The sequence below is a fragment of the Antechinus flavipes genome, chromosome 2 (assembly GCF_016432865.1).
Source record: "Antechinus flavipes isolate AdamAnt ecotype Samford, QLD, Australia chromosome 2, AdamAnt_v2, whole genome shotgun sequence".
NCBI classification, from domain to species: domain Eukaryota; kingdom Metazoa; phylum Chordata; class Mammalia; order Dasyuromorphia; family Dasyuridae; genus Antechinus; species Antechinus flavipes.
Genome location: NC_067399.1, coordinates 272,940,687 through 272,958,298, shown reverse-complemented (window position 1 = coordinate 272,958,298; position 17,612 = coordinate 272,940,687). Strand labels below are relative to the sequence as shown.

The following is a 17,612-nucleotide window of genomic DNA, read 5'->3' as shown; positions in this document are numbered from 1 at the left end:
TCCCCTTCTCCTATCCAATCATACACAGTTTGCCTCTTCCTCCTGACTTCTCTTCCCATTTCCCTTCTCACCCATTACTGAATGATACTTCAAACTTTATATCATTTGTCACAATTTAGCCAGGTAAGTAGCCCAATGATAGAGCACTGGAGTCAGGAAAAGGGAGTTCAAATTCGACCACAGACACTCACTAGCCACTTAACTCTGAACAAATCATTTAATTTCTGTTCACTTTAATCTGCTGGAGAAAGAAATGGCAAACCATTCCAATATCTTTGCTAAGAAGACCCCATGGACAGTATTGGCATGCTATGGTCCAAAGGATCACAAAGCTTTAGACATTACTGAACAACAAGTATCATGAATTATTTCATTCATCTGAACAGAACTAGCCCCTTGGATGTTTTTGACATTACAAAGGTGAAATTTCTTATTTGAGGAAGGCAAAGCTTTAGAGCACAAGACACTTTCGCAGGGGAAGAATGCCTTAGGTGGGGTGCTTTTATTTTGGACAGTTAGAGAGCAACACAAGGACATTGGGATGAGAATGAGAAATGAAGGAGAACAAGTGTATGTGTGTCAGATAGTGGTTAGATTAGTGGAATACTATGTTCAGTTTTACATACTGTATTTTATAAAGACCACTAAAAAAAAGGAAGTTGACCAAGATGGCAACTATACCCTATAAAAATTGTTGTCCAAAAGTAGAATAGACTATTTCAGGAGTCTATTGGTTCCCAATTTCTGGAGGTCTTTAAATAGCTCCTGGATAACCAATTGGTTTTTTTATTACAGTTTTTTATTTACAAAACATACGCATGGGTAATTTTTCAGCACTGACCCTTGCAAAACCTTCCGTTCCAACCCTTCCTCTTCTTCCCACCACTTCCTCCCCTAGACAGCAGGAAGTCCAATACATGTTAAATATGTTAACATATATGTTGAATCCAATATATGTATAAGTATTTATACAGTTATCTTGCTGCACAAGAAATATTGGATCCTGAAAGAAAAAAACCTGAGAAAGAAAACAAAAATGCAAGCAAACAACAACAGAAAGAGTGGAAATGCTATGCTGTAGTTCATGCTCACTTCCCATAGTTCTCTCTTCATTGCTGACTCTCTTCATTACTAAACAATTGGAACTGGTTTGAATCTGGATGACCAATTATTAACAGAATTATAGAATGGATTCTTTTTTGTTCAGGAACCAGTTGGACAAATAACCTCCAAATTTTTTTTCCAATTCTGATTTTGTGAATCTGTGGTTCTCTTGTATGTATGTAAAAAAGTCATGGAAAATAAGGCAGAAAGATTAAGTTAAAGCTATCATTCTAACCTGTTGAGATTTTTGTGTAAAAAGGTGTAAAGCACTTTGCAGACCTCCAAGCATTGCATAAATGTGTGGTGTTGTTATCAATTTTTTATATCTAAATTAATTGATAGGTTTTTTATGCATGCTTTCTTTACACAGCTTCCTTCCTCCTCCCTTTAGAATCTTTTGCTTTTGAATTCTTTGGAAGAAGAATTTCCCATTCTTCCATTCCTGATAGATTTTCAAGACATAGGATCTAATCTATCCTTTCCTTAAGAATAAGGTGTTTGATCCCTATCACTTCTTTGCTGAGATGGAAACTAGGGTTTTGTTTATATATCTTTCCTCATTTTTCACCTGACTGTACTATTTTGGGACTTTTCCACCTTGCATCTTCTTTGGATACCTGCCCCACTCCCACATTCTTTTTCAGCTTTCTTTTGTGTCTTTTCTTTCCCCATTAGGTTGTAAGCTCCTTCAGGGTTGGGGCTATCTTTCTGTTTTGTATTTATATCTCCAACACTTAACATCGTTCCTAGCACATGGTGATACTTAATAAATGTTTATTGATTAACAGGTTGATACTGTGGGATTGAGAAAAAGTGTTGGTTAATTTTGCTGAACTAATTTTTCTTTTTCATCCTTTGTTTCAAGACATGGCTCACTAGGAAGGGAAGAAGGAGTAATATATTTGGGCAACAAGATAAAAACAAAAGATATCAATAAACATTTTTTAAAATTTTAAAATAAAAGATAAGGCATTTGTATTTTAATTGGTAGAAACCATTAGAGGTTTTTGAAGGGGCAGAGGCATGACATATGAAGATTGATGTTTAATAAGTTTAACCTGACAATAGTATGTTGAAATAAGGTTTAGACCAGAGTGACAGCAGTGGGAGAAGAAGTGACTAATTCCAGGTATATCTTGTAACTCAGTGAGCAAATAAAACTGCATTGTCTTTTAAACTATAACATTTTTTTTTGGTAAGAGGACTGTTTGAGTGACTTCTAAAAAACATTGGGGCTTAATTTGGGGACAAGTACTAGATTTTTCTTGGTACATTTTTCAAGAGCAATAAGGAGACAGATTCACTGTCCCAGAAGGAATAGTAGGCATGGTGACCAAAGGAAATCTTTTCTTTTGATCATGTGCCTTTGCCTCTAAGAGATTTATTTATTAAGCAGAATAGGATGTTGCCCTGTGCCAGGATGGCAAAAGTTGTTCCTTGATTTCTGCCTCTTTGCACTGCTTCCTTAGAGATGTGGGCCATGAGGGTGCCCTAGAGGACAATGGGGAGGTCCTCCAGGACCAGGTGGGTGCCCTCCAGGACGAGATGAGTTTTGACCAGGTGGGTGCCCTCCAGGACGAGATGAGTTTTTCCAGGATAATGAGGGGGCCCTCAATGGCCATGGCAACATGGATGCCCTCCTTACTCCCTATGTGTGTGTAAACAAGTCATCACCCTTTTTGGACTTCAGTTTTCTTATCTGTAAATTGAAAAGGCTGGATGAACAGTCTCTGTAATCCTAAATTATAACCTCACTGATTCCAGTGCCTTGAATAGAAGAAAAGGGACAAACATTTATATAGTACCTACTATGTGCCAGACTCTATGCTAACCATTTTACAAACATTATCTCATTTAATTCTCACAACAACCCTGGGAGGGAGTTGCTATTATTAATCTCATTTTGTAGTTGAAACTGAGGCAAAAAGGTTTAAATGACTTGCTCAGGGTCACACAGCTAGTCAGTATCAGAGGCCACATTTGAACTCAGGTCTTCCTGACTCCAAGACCAATAATCTTTCCATTTTGCCAGGAGCTACAAGATAATAAGAGGCATAGGTGGAAAAAGAGAATTTCGGTCATTATTGGGACTCTGCCTCCATTTGAGGAGACCAGTGAAATCTTGTTCTTGTAGAATAAAATAACAATAGCTAACATTAATGTAAGGATTTGCAAAGCACTTTGTTTTATGCTCATGACAATCCTGGTTCTCTAGGATTGTCTTCCTAACTTCAGGTCTAATGTTCTGTCCATTGCATTACCTAGCAGCCTTCCAAACATTCTCACTGTTCCTCTATCTTTCAACTTAATTTGTAGCTGGCAGAAAGGGCTGAAAACCCAGGGCCCTGGCTTTGCACACAGAGCAACAGAGAAGTAAAGAAGGAGTAATGTAGGAGGTCTTGTGGCTGGCAGTCAAAGTGACTGCATTTTATCCTCTAATCTGCTGTATGAGTTTGACTCATGGGAAATCTCAGTTTTACTCCTCAGTGACATACACACACAATTATTTCCTCTTCCCCTTGCATTTTTAATCATCAGCTACCATATAGTGTTTGGAACTCTTGATAGTTTTATGAGCTATAAATCAGATAGTTGTGAAAATCAGATAATTGGACCTCCTACTCTATTTCAATCAATATTAATCAATTTAACATGATTCTTTTTTTTCCTTTTGTAATTTGATATGATTCTATGGGGGTAGTGATTATACATTCCACATGTTAAGTCCCAGAGCTATGAGCTGCAGATTCTAAGTTCACTTGTTTAATCATAAGAGGTTAACCAGAGGTCTTCCACCCTAATTTTTTCTTATCATGGTGACCAAGCCCAATGTAGTGCAGGTGACTCAGTAACATGGGAAATCTTCCAATTCATTTTTGTACCTCCAGACCATTCTGTCTTGTGCAACATGAACTGGTGACTGTCTTATTATCATATTATGATCCCCTTATTCAATAGAGATTCCCCATGCTTCACTCAATTATGATCCCTCTTTGCTATTATGGGACTCCCAAGAGGAAAATTTATCAACTAATAAAAAAATCTGTATTTCACCATGTCTCTTTTGAACATTTGGGTATCAAATTTTATAAATAACAAGGCTTTGGAAAAGGGGAGCATGTAAGATCATGAGGAAGATCTGAGGTCCACTTTATTGGAAAGGATCCTTTAGTGAAGTGCCATTAGGTCAGAGCTCTGCCTTAGTCTTTTTGTTGTTGTTGTTGTTGGTTGAATAATTTTAATCTTTGTGCACAGGTCTTATAGGGGCAGACTGGGTCCATGAGGTGTCCCTGAAGACAGTGTTTCCTGTGAGGATAAGATAAATAAGGAGGCTACAGTCAAGAGAGAGAAACAAAGATTAGGTTAAGGAACAGTGTGGTTTTGTAGCAGGCTACTCATAGTTGTAAGCTACAAGAAGTCAGGAGGACAAATAAATAGAACAGTCAAGGAAGGTTTGAAGGGGACCCTAAAAGGTCATTAAGTTAATCATCCTGCTTCTGGATGGTAACACCCTTAAAATACATGAATCAATCCAATGCTAGTAATTATAATGACTAAACCTGGCTCCAAAGAAAAGATAAGAAAATATACTCTCTTTACAGAGGTGGGGAACGATGGGTATGTAACAATTTGTGCTGTCAGACTCTGCCCATATGCTCATTAGTTTGCTGAATTGTTTTTCTTTTCCTTTTTTTCCTTCTGTTTTTTTAAAGGGGTGGGATGGGGAGGTGATGATAGGCTATATTTAGAAGTTAAACTAATACAAAAATAAAAAGCATCAGTAAAAATAAAAATTAAATAAAATACACTAATCTGGTGAATTTCTTTCCTTGTAGAGACCAATAAAGGTAGAATCTCTATTATGCAATTTGCCTGGCCTTTCCAGGTGGAGCCTTCTGGATCATGGTCTTGGAGACAAGGGTTAGTTAGGCCACAGTCCTGCTATTATTTGGATAATCATATTTTCTATTTCAATTTGCTGGTGTTGGAAGGACTAAAGAGTCAGGAATAGGGTAGGGGAAACTGGACAGTTCTCAAACCATCACTCTGCTTCATCTTTTAACTTTATTCCCAATATGAGGCCCAGACTGACTATGGACAGCCCTGAAGGAGGTTAGCTGGACAGCAAGGGTTTTCTGCATCATTCCTCTGAATCCGCTGGTTCTCAATCTGCTGTCTCTTCCACCCACAGCATGCTGGAGTAGAATGAGATGCCTAGGTCTCTGTATTTGGCAGGGAGCAGCTGGCTGAGGGCCTGGGCATGCTGAGCAGAGAGGGAGGTGGTCATGATTGCAGTGTCACAGGTCTGCCTTAATCAGGTCTACACCAGCAATAACCCAAATTGGAGCTTAAGTGGTGTGTTGTGGGGGAGGGAAGAGAGAAAGCTAGAGGAGAGGGGAAAAGAGCCAGGGAAACCAGGTGGAGAATGGAACAGGAGGGCAAGCAGTAGGAGAGAGAGATGGAGGATGGGAATGGGTTTTGGGGGTGGAGAAAATATTGTGAGGGAATGAGCAAGACAGATGGGAAAAGCGGAGAAAGAGCCAAGAAGATTGCTGCTGAAAAGGCTAAGCAGGGAAAAGGGGCAGGTGGAGAGGAATGAGACTGACGACATCCCGGGGAGGTTATACATCTTCCCCTCTGTCTTTCCATTCTGAGGAGGCCTGATGATCCGACTAGAAGTCTTGAGGTAACTGGGAATGGAGGAAAGGAAGAGGAAGGTAAAAACCTTAAGAAGAGAGGAGGGAGATTCCTTACCTTTGGACCTGGAGGATAAGGAAGAAAAACAGAAAAACACATTATTTCAATAATCCTATACAAATGAGAAGTGGCTGCCCTTTCTTTAGGGCCTAGTATCCCATATAGGTGCCAGTATCTTCCCTATAGGAGGAGCCCAATTAGCCTTAACCCTCCCTTGGTTTAAGACTATTAGAAAATGCCCTTGAAAGGTTAAATGCCCAAATCTGAATCCCAAAGCCCATTCCCCAAAGGGTTCATTGCTTCTCTGTTTCACTGCCAACAAATTAAACCTAACCCCTTGGGGGAACTGAATGGTACCCACAATTCCTTGGAACCTTTTTGATGAATCTTAATTCTACAGAAACAATAACAAGATGAAAAAGATTTACTAATAATTAGGAAAAATAATTGATGGAAAATAATAGTTGAATTACAAAGATCTATGATGTTTCTCAGTTTCACCCTGTCTGATCTAGTCTCTAGAATCCTTTTCACACCTCTATTATCTATCTATCTATCTAGTATTTATTAGGCAAAGATAGAGCTTATTCAGAAGCATCTCAGTCTTACTGGAGTTGGGCTTATGTGCTTCTAATAAATGGTTGTACCTTTTTAAGCTCTAGAAATTATCTTCTCTGTTTTCAGGGAATTCCCTCCCAATATTCAGCAACTTCTCTTTTCTTGTTTCAATGTTTTCTCCTTTTCCTACCCCGTTGGGCTACCTGTGGGTCTTAACTCTTGGTCTATTCAAAGAGCTGGAGAGACTTTGTCCATTGTGTTTTCCCTCACTTTTGTAAAATACTTATTGTCTGTTGGAAGGAATGTGGGAAAACTGGGACACTAATGCATAGTTGATGGAATTGTGAAATGATCCAACCATTCTAGAGAGCAACTTGCAACTATGCCTAAAGGGCTATAAAACTGTGTTACACATCCTTTGATCCAGCTGTACCTCTACTGGGTCTGAATTCCAAAAAGATCATAAAAGAGGGAAAAGGATCTTCATGTGCAAAAAATGTTTGTAGCATCCCTTTTTGTAGTAATAAGGTCTGGAAATTTAGTGGATGTCCCTTAGCTGAGGAATGACTAAGTTATGGTATATAAATATAAAATAGAATATTATTGTAGAAGAAATGACAAACAGGCTGATTTCAGAAAAGACTGGAAGGCTTACATTAACGCTAAGTGAAGTAAGCAGAACCAAGAGAACATTGTATATGGTAACAGCGAGATTATGTGATAATTTTGATGGACTTGCCCCTTTTCAACAGTGAGGTGATTCAAGACAATTCCAATTGACTTGTGATAGAAAAATGCTATCCACTTCCAGAGACAGAACTATGAAGACTGAATATGGATCAAAGAATGGTATGTTCATCTTTTGTTATTGTTTGTTTGTTTGCTTGTTTTTTCTTTCATTTTCTCCCCTTTTGATCTGAATTTTTTTTGTACAGCATGATGAATATAGAAATATGTTTAGAAAAATTACACATGTTTAATCTATAATGAATTGCTTGATATCTGGGGAAGAGGGCAGAGGGAAAGGGAGGGAGAAATATTTGAAACACAAGGTTTTACAAAGATGAATATTGAAAACTATATTTGCTTATATTTGGAAAAAATATTGTTAAAAATCTCATTGTACAACTCAGAAATATAATACTGAAGCAGTGTGCTGAAATATTTAGAGATATCTGACTTAGATTCAAGAAAACCTGGATTTGAAAGTACAAAGAAATTTCCTATAAACACTGTATAAAAAGACTAGTTTAAAAAGGTTCTGGGAGTCAAGTACTTGCTAACTGTGTGACCCCAGGAAAGTTACATCCCCTCTCAACCTTAATTTTTTCAACTTTAAAATGGGCATAATAATATATTCAGTCATTATAAAGATCAAAAGAGTTAATGTAGGCAAAATGATAGCTTTGCATATGTTTGCAAGGGTCTATTATGCTTATTATAAGCTTAATATGTAATAATACTAGATCATTTCTATCCAAAATAAGTAGAAGGCTATTTTTCTCACAGAGTCCCTGAGAAGCTTAATATATGGGAGTATGATACTTATTTAACTGCTCAGAGGCTGTTGGTCTAGTAAGACACTAAACTGGGTATTCCCAACATTTCTTCCCCACTAATTGCTACTTTTAGCTTATTTTAATAAGATAATATAAGCAATGTGGTATAGTGGGGGAAGGAGAGTTGAAATCTGCCCTTTGATCCAGGAAAACCTGGGTTCAAGCCCAGCCTCTGATACAAGCTGTGTCACCTTGGTCAGATCATTTAACTTTCCCAAGAATGTGCCCAACAAAAATGGGGAGCATGAAACTAAGCATGTCATAATAGTCTGCCACAAAGAAATTCCCCATAATCACAGTATAAAGGTCAGTTTAAGAATACCAACCCAAAGGTTTGCTCTTAGTTTCAAAATGGTAAAGAGGCTTGTGCTCTCATCACTAATATTGACAGCAGTTGCTGTCTAATTGTGGTAATGCTTGCTAAGTAACATGGAAGATGGATTTCACTTTTCCCCCTTTATCCCCTAATCCCATTTCAATCCACCCTTTAGTTTTAAATTCCAATTTATTCCATGACCACCCAGATTGATTCCCTACCTGACTCCATCCTTCTAGGTCAATACACAGGGAGTGATTTCAGTGATATACCTAAAATTCAGAGAGCAATGTTAGTTACTATGGATATTAACTGGAACTGAAGAAAACACTTTATCCTCCTATCTTCCCCTTCTCTAACAACTTTGATCCTCATTCATCCTCAGGACACAGTAGATAAAAACACACACATATATGGTTTTCACTTGTTGTAAGTTTCAAAAGGCATTCCACTGTGGGATGGAGCTGAATCTATATGTGGGGTCCCATGCTGGGAAAATACCAGTTACTTTATATGACTGACTCCACTGAAGATTCATATGTAATCTCAACTAGATCCTCCCTATGTCTTACATACCCTCCACTCGTCCTGATCTGTATCCTGCCACTGGATCCAGATGGCTCTGGAGGGGAAAGTGAAGCGACCTTGCACAGCCCTCCCTCACTTAAATCCAGTTCACTTGCATGTCATAACATCGTGTTTATATTTATGTTATATGATGTTTATGGTCCTCTTTGACAATGAAAAACAAACAACAACCCACCACAGTAGCTTTTTTACTTTTCTCCTCTTCATTTCTCCTCAAGTCTTTCTCTACTCACCCTCATACTATGTGTAGCTATACAATGAAAATTTCCTTTTCTCCCCTCTTCTTCATTTCTAATCACTCAGATGTCTTCTTCCACTATCTCTTCCTTCACCTGTTCCATCCCATGAAAAATGGCCTTTATCTTTGCCAAGGTGAGCACTTCAGCATGTACCCTTAATTCCATCCCAATCCCACTTTCTCCAACTCTTTGTTCCTTCTATCAATACCAGTACCTCATTAATACAACATATATTGGAAATATTGTGAGTTCAGTTTCAGACCACTGAAATAAAGCAAGTTTCACCAAGTTTTTGGTTTCCCAGTGCATATAAAAGTTATGTTCACTCTATAATGTAGTCTATCAAGTGAAGAAACAATGTACATACTTAAATTATTTTGTTGCTAAAAAATGCCTAACATTATCTGAACCTGCAGCAAGTCATTAATATTTTTGCTGATGGAAGGTCTTGCTTTGATATTAATAGCTGCTTACTGAGGAGGGTAATAGTTGCTGCGGTTTGGGGTGACTATCAATTCCATAAAATAAGACAACAATGAAGTTTGCCACATTAACTCTTTCTTTCATTTGAACACTTAGAGTCCATTGTAGAGTTTTCATTGGCCTAATTTCAATATTGCTGTGTCTCAGGCATTAGAGAGACCTGAGGAACAGAAAGAGAAAGATGGGGGCTGATCAATGGAGCAGTCAGAAGACACACAATACTCATCAATTAAATTGGTCATCTTATATGACTGCAGTTCATGAATGCACCTATAACAATTACAATAATAACATCAAAGATCACTGATCATAGATCACCATTACAGATGTAATAATGAAAACATTTGAAATATTACAAGAATTACCAAAATGTGATCTAGAGGCACAATGTAAGCATATGCTGTTGGAAAAAAAAATGGCACTGGTAGACTTGCTCAATACAAACCTTCTATTTGTAAAAAAAGAAAAAAGAAAAAGAAAGAAAAAGTAATATCTTTTTAGTATAATAAGCAAAGCACAATAATATGCCTGTATTCAATGCCTGTGTGATAGCAGCTTCCCCATTGCCTACAAATATGTCCATGTCTCATCCATATTTAAAAATTATAATCCTCCATTTATAATCCTCCAAAAATTATAATCTCCTACTCTTCTTAACTAAACTCCTTTCAGAGAGCCATTTTCAATGGGTACTTTTACTCCTCTGTTCCCATGCCATTTTAAAATCTCTGCAATCGTCTTTCAATCTGGATTAAATTGAAATAACTCTTTCTGGAGTTATCAATGATCTCTTAATTGCCTAACCTAATGGTCTTTTCTCAGTCCTTCTTGGCTCCTTTGCAAAAAGAAATATTCTCATCTGTAAAATCAGAAAATTGAATTAAACAGTCTCTGAGATCCCTTCTAGCTCTAGAGTTACAATATTCTGACTCATTCCTTTTTCACATTAAGATCTAGGAAAGGAAGCAATATATTTGGAAAAGGCTCAAGTCATTTCTTCTACCCTTCTACCCACTCATCTAACATTCAACTTACTATATAATCCTGATTCTTCTACCTGAAGGTAGCTCCCTGGGAGGAAAGACACACAATCGTATACAAACATATTCCCAATTTTCCTGTTGCAAGCTTACATGTGGATTTTAATAATCTAGAAAATTAGTAGCTATACAACTAACCATTATTTGCTTAACTCAGTGAAGATGTGATGTAGGAAAAGAAGGATGGCATGTCGTCAGAAATCTTTAATTATTTGTATTGAGTGAGCAGAGGCTAGCTGTTAAGTTCCTGCCAGGTCCAAAGAGAAGGAGAAAGATCACAGAGGCAGGAGTGGCCTTCAGATAGGGAAGAGAGCAAAGGGTTTGTTCATTCTTTCCTCTGCTGAGACGGTTGTGAAGACAGGGTTGCTTTGTATTGAGTTTAAATTAGGTGGGGCTAGAATAAACAGTAGTAGGATTAGATTTCCTCTGGGACAGCCCAATATAGAGCTATTTTAGTACCATGAGGAATTTCCTTCTTTTCTTTTTCCCTCCCTTCCCTACTCTCTCTCTCTCTCTCCCCCTACTTTTCCTCCCTTCCTTTCCCACTCCTTCCCTCCTTCTTTCACACCCCGTCCCTCCCATCCCCTCTTTCCCTCTTTCCCTTTCTCCCTGCCTTCCTCCCTTTCTCCTTTCCTCCCTTACTTCTCTATGCTATTCACATAGAGTAATAAGCAATCAGAACTGTTTGATTAGATTCTTTCTAGCAGTATCCACTCAGTTCACTCAGCTCCGGCACCATGCAGTATGTGGGAGCTATGGAGATATTAGAAGCCAGGATTCCAGGCCGGATGTTGAAATCTGCCCCAGCAGAGAAACTCTTGGAATCCCAGGATCTGGAGACACAAATTGGGGGTGGAGTGGGGAAGTTGTTTGGTCTTGGAATTGAGTGGGACTAATGCTATATATAAATTGCTAAACTAAACCTTTTCCCCTCCCCAGAGTCTCTCCAGAGACCCTCAGGTCTTGGGGTGAAATGTATGTACTTTTGTTTTTGTTATACCTTTGAAATAAATATTCCTTGGTAAACATTAAAAACAATAACTATAACAACAGTATGACTAACTAAAGGAAATAATATCTAATCAGGTGTAATTCAATATCAAGAACTATGTCACCCTACTCTTCCTCCCCACTCTGTGTTATAAAGGAATCAAATCAAATGATGCCTTTTTTATTGCATCCTCTAGTATTTAGTTGTAATAGACTTGTGTAAATATAAAACACCTAGCAGAGCCATATTCAATGACACCTAAATTCAGTTTTTGTTTTTCCAGGAGATGATTGAAAAGCTAATAAACGGCATCAGGTACATTTCTGGCACAGAATGATATTCTTCTGCTATTTACAAACAAAAGAAAACATTTCTTCATGGATTCCTTCTTCCCACCCTTGTTCCCCAGATTTAAAACAACAGCAATCCAGAGTTGAAAACAGAGCTGAAAATATAAGGTGTATAATTTTATTCTCATAACTCAGAAATTAGAAAGGCTATTACTAGCAAATCACCATTGGCTCTTTTTTCATACTGCTACAGTATGGAGCAGTCAGGAAGACTTCAGTTTAAGGTCTACCTCTGACACCTCAAGCAGACAAGTCACTTGATCATAGTTGTTGCTGTTTGCTGTTGTTGATTCTTCATCCTCAAAATGAATCATTGACATCATGCCCGTGATTCTTGATTTGCTCAAGAATTGGATTTAAGTGAGGTAAAGCTGAACAAAATCAATAACCTCACTTTTTCCTTAGAGTTATCAAAGTCCAGTGGAAAAATGAAAGTCAAGAGGACAGTGATGGATGACATGCCGTGGATGACCTTGACCTTTCTAAATTAAAGTCTTTCCCAGACCTCAGTTTGTCTGAGGCAATGCACATTCCTTGTGCTATATAAATGGATTAAATCTAGAGAGTCTTGTTGAGTTCTTCATAGATTTTCCTTATTTCCTTATTCTCTGAAACTGATACTGCCACATTAGGTACAATTATTTTCAAAGCATTTTTCTTGCAAATGTTTATCATATGTGCTGCAGTATGAAATGACCAATATCTTGGTGCCAGGCATTGGGCTAAACATTAAGGTTACAAAGGAGAAGCAGAAACAATGCCTGCCTTCTGGGATGTTACATTCTAATGGCAGAAGCAACATGTACACAAATGTGGCTACCTACAGGATTTTTGTGAAGCTCAAATAAGATCTTGTATGTAAGGAACTTTGCAAAATTTAACATGTAATGTCGTTGTTTATTGTTTTAGTCATATCCAATTCTTCATGACCCTATTTGGGATTTTCTTGACAAAGTATTGAAGTGGGTTGCCATTTTCTTCTCAAGTTCATTTGTGCAGATGAGGAAACTAAGGTGACTTACCCAAGATCATACAACTAGCATTTTAGGCCAGATTTGAACTCAGGAAGATGAGTTCTAGTGCTTTATTTTTCTCTTTAACATACAATAGAAATGCCAATTCTTAACTGCCCTAGTAGCTGCTTCTGTTTCAAACTCCATCTCATTCATCTAATTCCAATAGTGATCTTGATGCCAGAATACTCCCTGCCTTATAACAGAGAAGTTATGGACTCAAGATACAAACTGAGATTTTTGGGGGGCATGGTCAGTGTGGGAATTTGTTTGCATATTTGTTACAAGGATTTGTTTTTGTCTTTCTCAGTGGGGGGCGAGGTGATAAGATGAGAGGGAAAGAAAATAAATGCTTGCTAATTGAAAAAAATAAAGATGGGTTCATCTATTTCAAGCTTCTTTCTTCTTTCATCTGAGCTTGAAGTTAGAAGAACTGGATTTGAATCCCAACTCTGAAATACAAGCATATCACCCCTTCTAGGTTACTTCCCAGAATATGACCACTTTCTGATATCCCAGGAGTGTGCCTTTAAGTGACCTTCTTTTTTAAGCTATAAGTCATATGCAGGAGTCCCCACCAGTATGCCCCCCATGAATTGTTAGCCAGTAGGCACAATGAACTCTTAGCAAGGTATTTACTTAGATGATATCTAAAACACTCCCCTCCCCCTGCCGCCCTCCCTCCCTCCCCTCCCCTCCCGAGATAAACCTAAGTTGCACTGACCCACTAAAATATACATCATTGGTAGCAAGAGTGGACACAAACTTAGAATCTATTGGTAATGAGATAACAACATAGAGAAAATCTGTGGCCAAGGCAATTTACAACTCCAGTACTATAGGGTCCTTTTTCTCCTCTGTAGAGTCTTCTTGAAGCTCCCCCTTGTGTTGACTCAATTGCCAAGGCTAGTTCTCTCCTGAGTTCATAACTAGACCTCTTCTTTGCTGTCAGAGGTTCTGCTTTTCAAATTTACTTCTTCCCACCCCTGTATCCTTATCAGTTTAAAGTAGAAGTTCTCTAAGAGTAGTCCAGAATTTGCTGGAGGTCCCTAAGATTCTTTCAGGGAGTTAATGAGGTCGAAACTATTTCCAAAATAAAATGAAAGCACTTTAATTCCTAATATAATAACTATCATATAAACAAAAACTCTTTGGGACAATCTTCAATATTTTTTCAGTGTATAAATGAGGTCCTGTGATCAAAAATTTTGAGAACCACTAGTCTAAAGCCTGGCTTCTTAAACTGTGATTTCCAACCCCATATGGAGTCTCGTACTTGAATGTAGGGGTTATAAAATTATGATTATCAGTAAATATTTGATTTTTATGCCTTTTTATATACCTATTTTTATAAACATTTTATATGTCTATATAGTCATTGTCACATAAAAATTTCTTGGGTAAAAAGGGGTAACAAATGGAAAAAGTTTAAGAGGCTTAAGAACATCTTTCTTTGCTCCTTCAGTTGTGCTTTCTCTAATTTCTGGATTGTTTTTCCTGCTCATTAAGTTAACCTTTCAAAATGACATAGCTGATAGAAGGGGAAGAGAGAAAAATCCTTTCTTCCCCCAAGAGTGATTCTCTTTCAGTGCCTAGTTCTTCCTTTAATGCTTGCTGCAAATGAGAAACTGGCTGTAGAATTAGTGATTCAGTGTTTTTAAAAGTCTTGATGGGCAGGAGGAAGTGAGAAGGAGACTGGCCAAATTTTCAGGTCAACCAATTCCAAGCTGTTCCTCTAATTCCAGCAGAGGCAGGTGTTTACACTTTGTAGAAGGAACATTAGGTATTAACACTTTATTAATACATTAACACATTATCATCTGTGATTACATCAACTAAGCTTGGGGTGTGGATTGGGAATTAAATCCTCCCTTACACTTAGTTCAAGGACAAATACTGAAAACTGGTAAGCCAGTTATCAATAAGAAAATTGATTGTGAGGACAAAGAAACACCAGAATGTTGTGGTGGGAAGAGAGACACTCTGAGATCCAATGAGTTGGCCCATTTTGGATTTCATCTGAGGTACATAGGGAGTGGGAGACTGGGAAAGGGATCCAGCTGATGGGTTCCTTTTTAAAATAATTATGTGGGGCAGCTAGATGGTACAGTAGATAAAGTACCAGCCTCAGACACTTACTATTTTCTAGTTGTGTAACCCTGGGCAAGTCACTTAACCCTAGTTGCCTAAGCAAGAAAAAAAAAAAATAAACTAACTATGCTTGCTAAAAGGCCCTAAGGTCAATAAGGTTTTTTTTTCTTCTTGCATATTACAGTGCTTTAGGATAATATTCTTATGGTCCCACACTATGGCTTTGTGGCTATGCAATGCATATCATGTCTATATCTCAAGGAACTCTAGCATTATTTGCTGAATTATAGATGGTGCAATGGGCATCAGGTAAGGGACTACTTACTTAAGGTAAGGTAACTGTCTTTAAGTGGTTAAGATTTTCTACCAGACTAGATACTTTCTGAGGTCTCTTAAGAGTTTTGAGATGCTATCATTCTGTATGACTGTGGAATATAGAACAATAGAGCTAAATAGACCCTTACAGAGAATATCTATCACAACCCCTCATAGAATTGGGAAACTGAAGCTAAGATGAGAAGAGATTTGCTCAACCTTAGTTAACAAATCAGGATCAGGGTTGAAACTAATGTGAAATCAGTTCACATTTTGTCTAATCTGGACTGGATGGGTCCTAGGATCAAAGAACAGAGATAGGACTACAGAATCCAGGGTTTTCATTTCCTAGTAGGAAAATCAAGTTACAAAGAACAAACTTATCTTAAGGTTAAAATAAACAAGCATTTATTAAGGCCAGAGGTTCTATGTTCTACACAGTGCTAGCGGTTGAGATTACAGAGATGGTAATGAAATCTGCCCTCAAGGAGTTTACAATCTGTGGTGGAAGCAGTGTATACACATGGAGTTAATCATGTTCTCTGAAGAATCAATATTTAAAAATACCCAAAGGACAATGGAGAGTTACATGAGAGGTAGCAGAGAGAACAAAGGACCTAAAGTCAGTGAGATTTTGTTTCAAATTCTACACAGGCAAGTCAATTAAATTCTCTGTGCCTCATTTTCTCCATCCATAAAATGGGACTGAAAACATTTGCAGTACCCACTTGCTAAGGTTTCTGTGAAACTCAAAAGGTTTAATATGTGTAAAGTGCTTGGCCAGCCTTCAAAGGCTATAAAGTCTTCATCTGTTATTATTAAGGTGGGGAGAAATAGGCTGCCAAAGATTATATAGCCAAAATTGACACTAAGATATATTATCATAGAAATGGATAATAGAAATAGAAAAAAATGGGCCTCTCATTTAGAAAAGCAAAACAGCTCATGTTAAGCATGCTTTGCTGCTTCATATATGACCTTGGGAAAATCATGTAACAAGCATTAAAAGGGCTCAGTGACTAAATCCCTGAACCTGAAATCAGCAAGAAGAATTTAAATCTTGGCTCAGACCCTTGCCAGCTCTGTGATTATGAGTAAATCAGTGATTCTCCATCTATCTCAGTTTCCTCATCTGTGAAATGGGGATAATAATAGCACTGCCCTAATTGGGGCACTAATGCATTGTTGGTAGTTGTTAAATGACCCAGTCATTCTGGAGAGCAATTTGGAACTGTGCCCAAAGGGCTATAAAACTGTGTATGCCCTTTGATCCAGCAGTATCTCTATTGGGTCTATGTACCAAAGAGATCATACAAGAAGGAAAAGGACTCACATGGACCAAAAAAACAAAAAAAACTTTGTAGTAGCTCTTTTTGTGCTGGCAAAAAATTGGAAATTGAGTGGATGTCCATAAGTTGGGAAATGTCTAAGTTATGATATGAATGTAATGCGATTCTTTTGTTTTATAAGAATGGATAAGCAGGATGATTTCAGAAAAGCCTGGAACACTTATATAAACTGATGCTGAGTGAAGTGAGCAGAACTAGGAGAACACTGTACACAGTAATAGAAAGATTATTGATGATCACCTATGATAGACTTAGTTTTCTCAGCAGTACAGTGATCCAAGATAATTCCAATAGATATTGGATGGAAAATGCTATCCACATCCAGAGGGAGAACTATGGAAAATGAATGTGGTTTGAAACATAGTATTTTTACCTTTTTTGGGAGGAGGGTGTTTATTTGCCTTTTCTTTCTTGTAGTTTTTCTCTTTTGTTCTGATTTTTCTTTCACAATACGACAAATATGGAAATATGTGTAAAAGTATTGCTCATGAGATTGCTTGATGTCTTGGGGAGGAGGGAGGTAAGGAAGGGAGAGAGAAAATTTGGAACTCAAAATCTTGCAGAAATGAATGTTGAAAACTATCTTTACATGTAATTGAAAAAATAAAAAATTATTGAGGAAAACCCCCCCAACCAATAGCACTCCCTCTCAGGGATGTTAGGAGGATAAAATTTATCCTCATGGATAAATTTATGAGGATGGGGAGGAGTGGAGATCTGTCCCTGATATATCTGAATAAACTAGGTATCAAGCTTCTTTTAGTGTTGTTTTCCTAAGGCTTCCAATTTCTTTGGTGGTCTAATCAATGGAGTTATGGCTAGCCTAGGTCGGGCTCTGAAGAATGAATTAAGGTGTGAGAAAGTTATTATGGGGCAGGTAGGACAATGCCCTAGGAAACTGATTGATCTGAACACTCA

At 37.7% G+C, this 17,612-nt stretch overlaps 1 protein-coding gene across 3 annotated transcripts in view; it reads left to right on the top strand.

The window, feature by feature from the left end:
* The first annotated feature begins 7,125 nt into the window (after positions 1-7,125).
* Positions 7,126-17,612, top strand: part of CCDC9B (coiled-coil domain containing 9B) — a 43,193-nt gene continuing 32,706 nt past the window's right edge. Inside the window, exon 1 of one of the 3 annotated variants that reach the window (XM_051977077.1) lies at positions 7,126-7,209. In XM_051977077.1, coding sequence (XP_051833037.1) covers positions 7,195-7,209 — 15 coding nt within the window. In that variant the 5' untranslated portion in view covers positions 7,126-7,194. The remainder of the gene's footprint in view (positions 7,210-17,612) is intronic. The other 2 variants (XM_051977080.1, XM_051977079.1) reach the window with 2 other exon arrangements.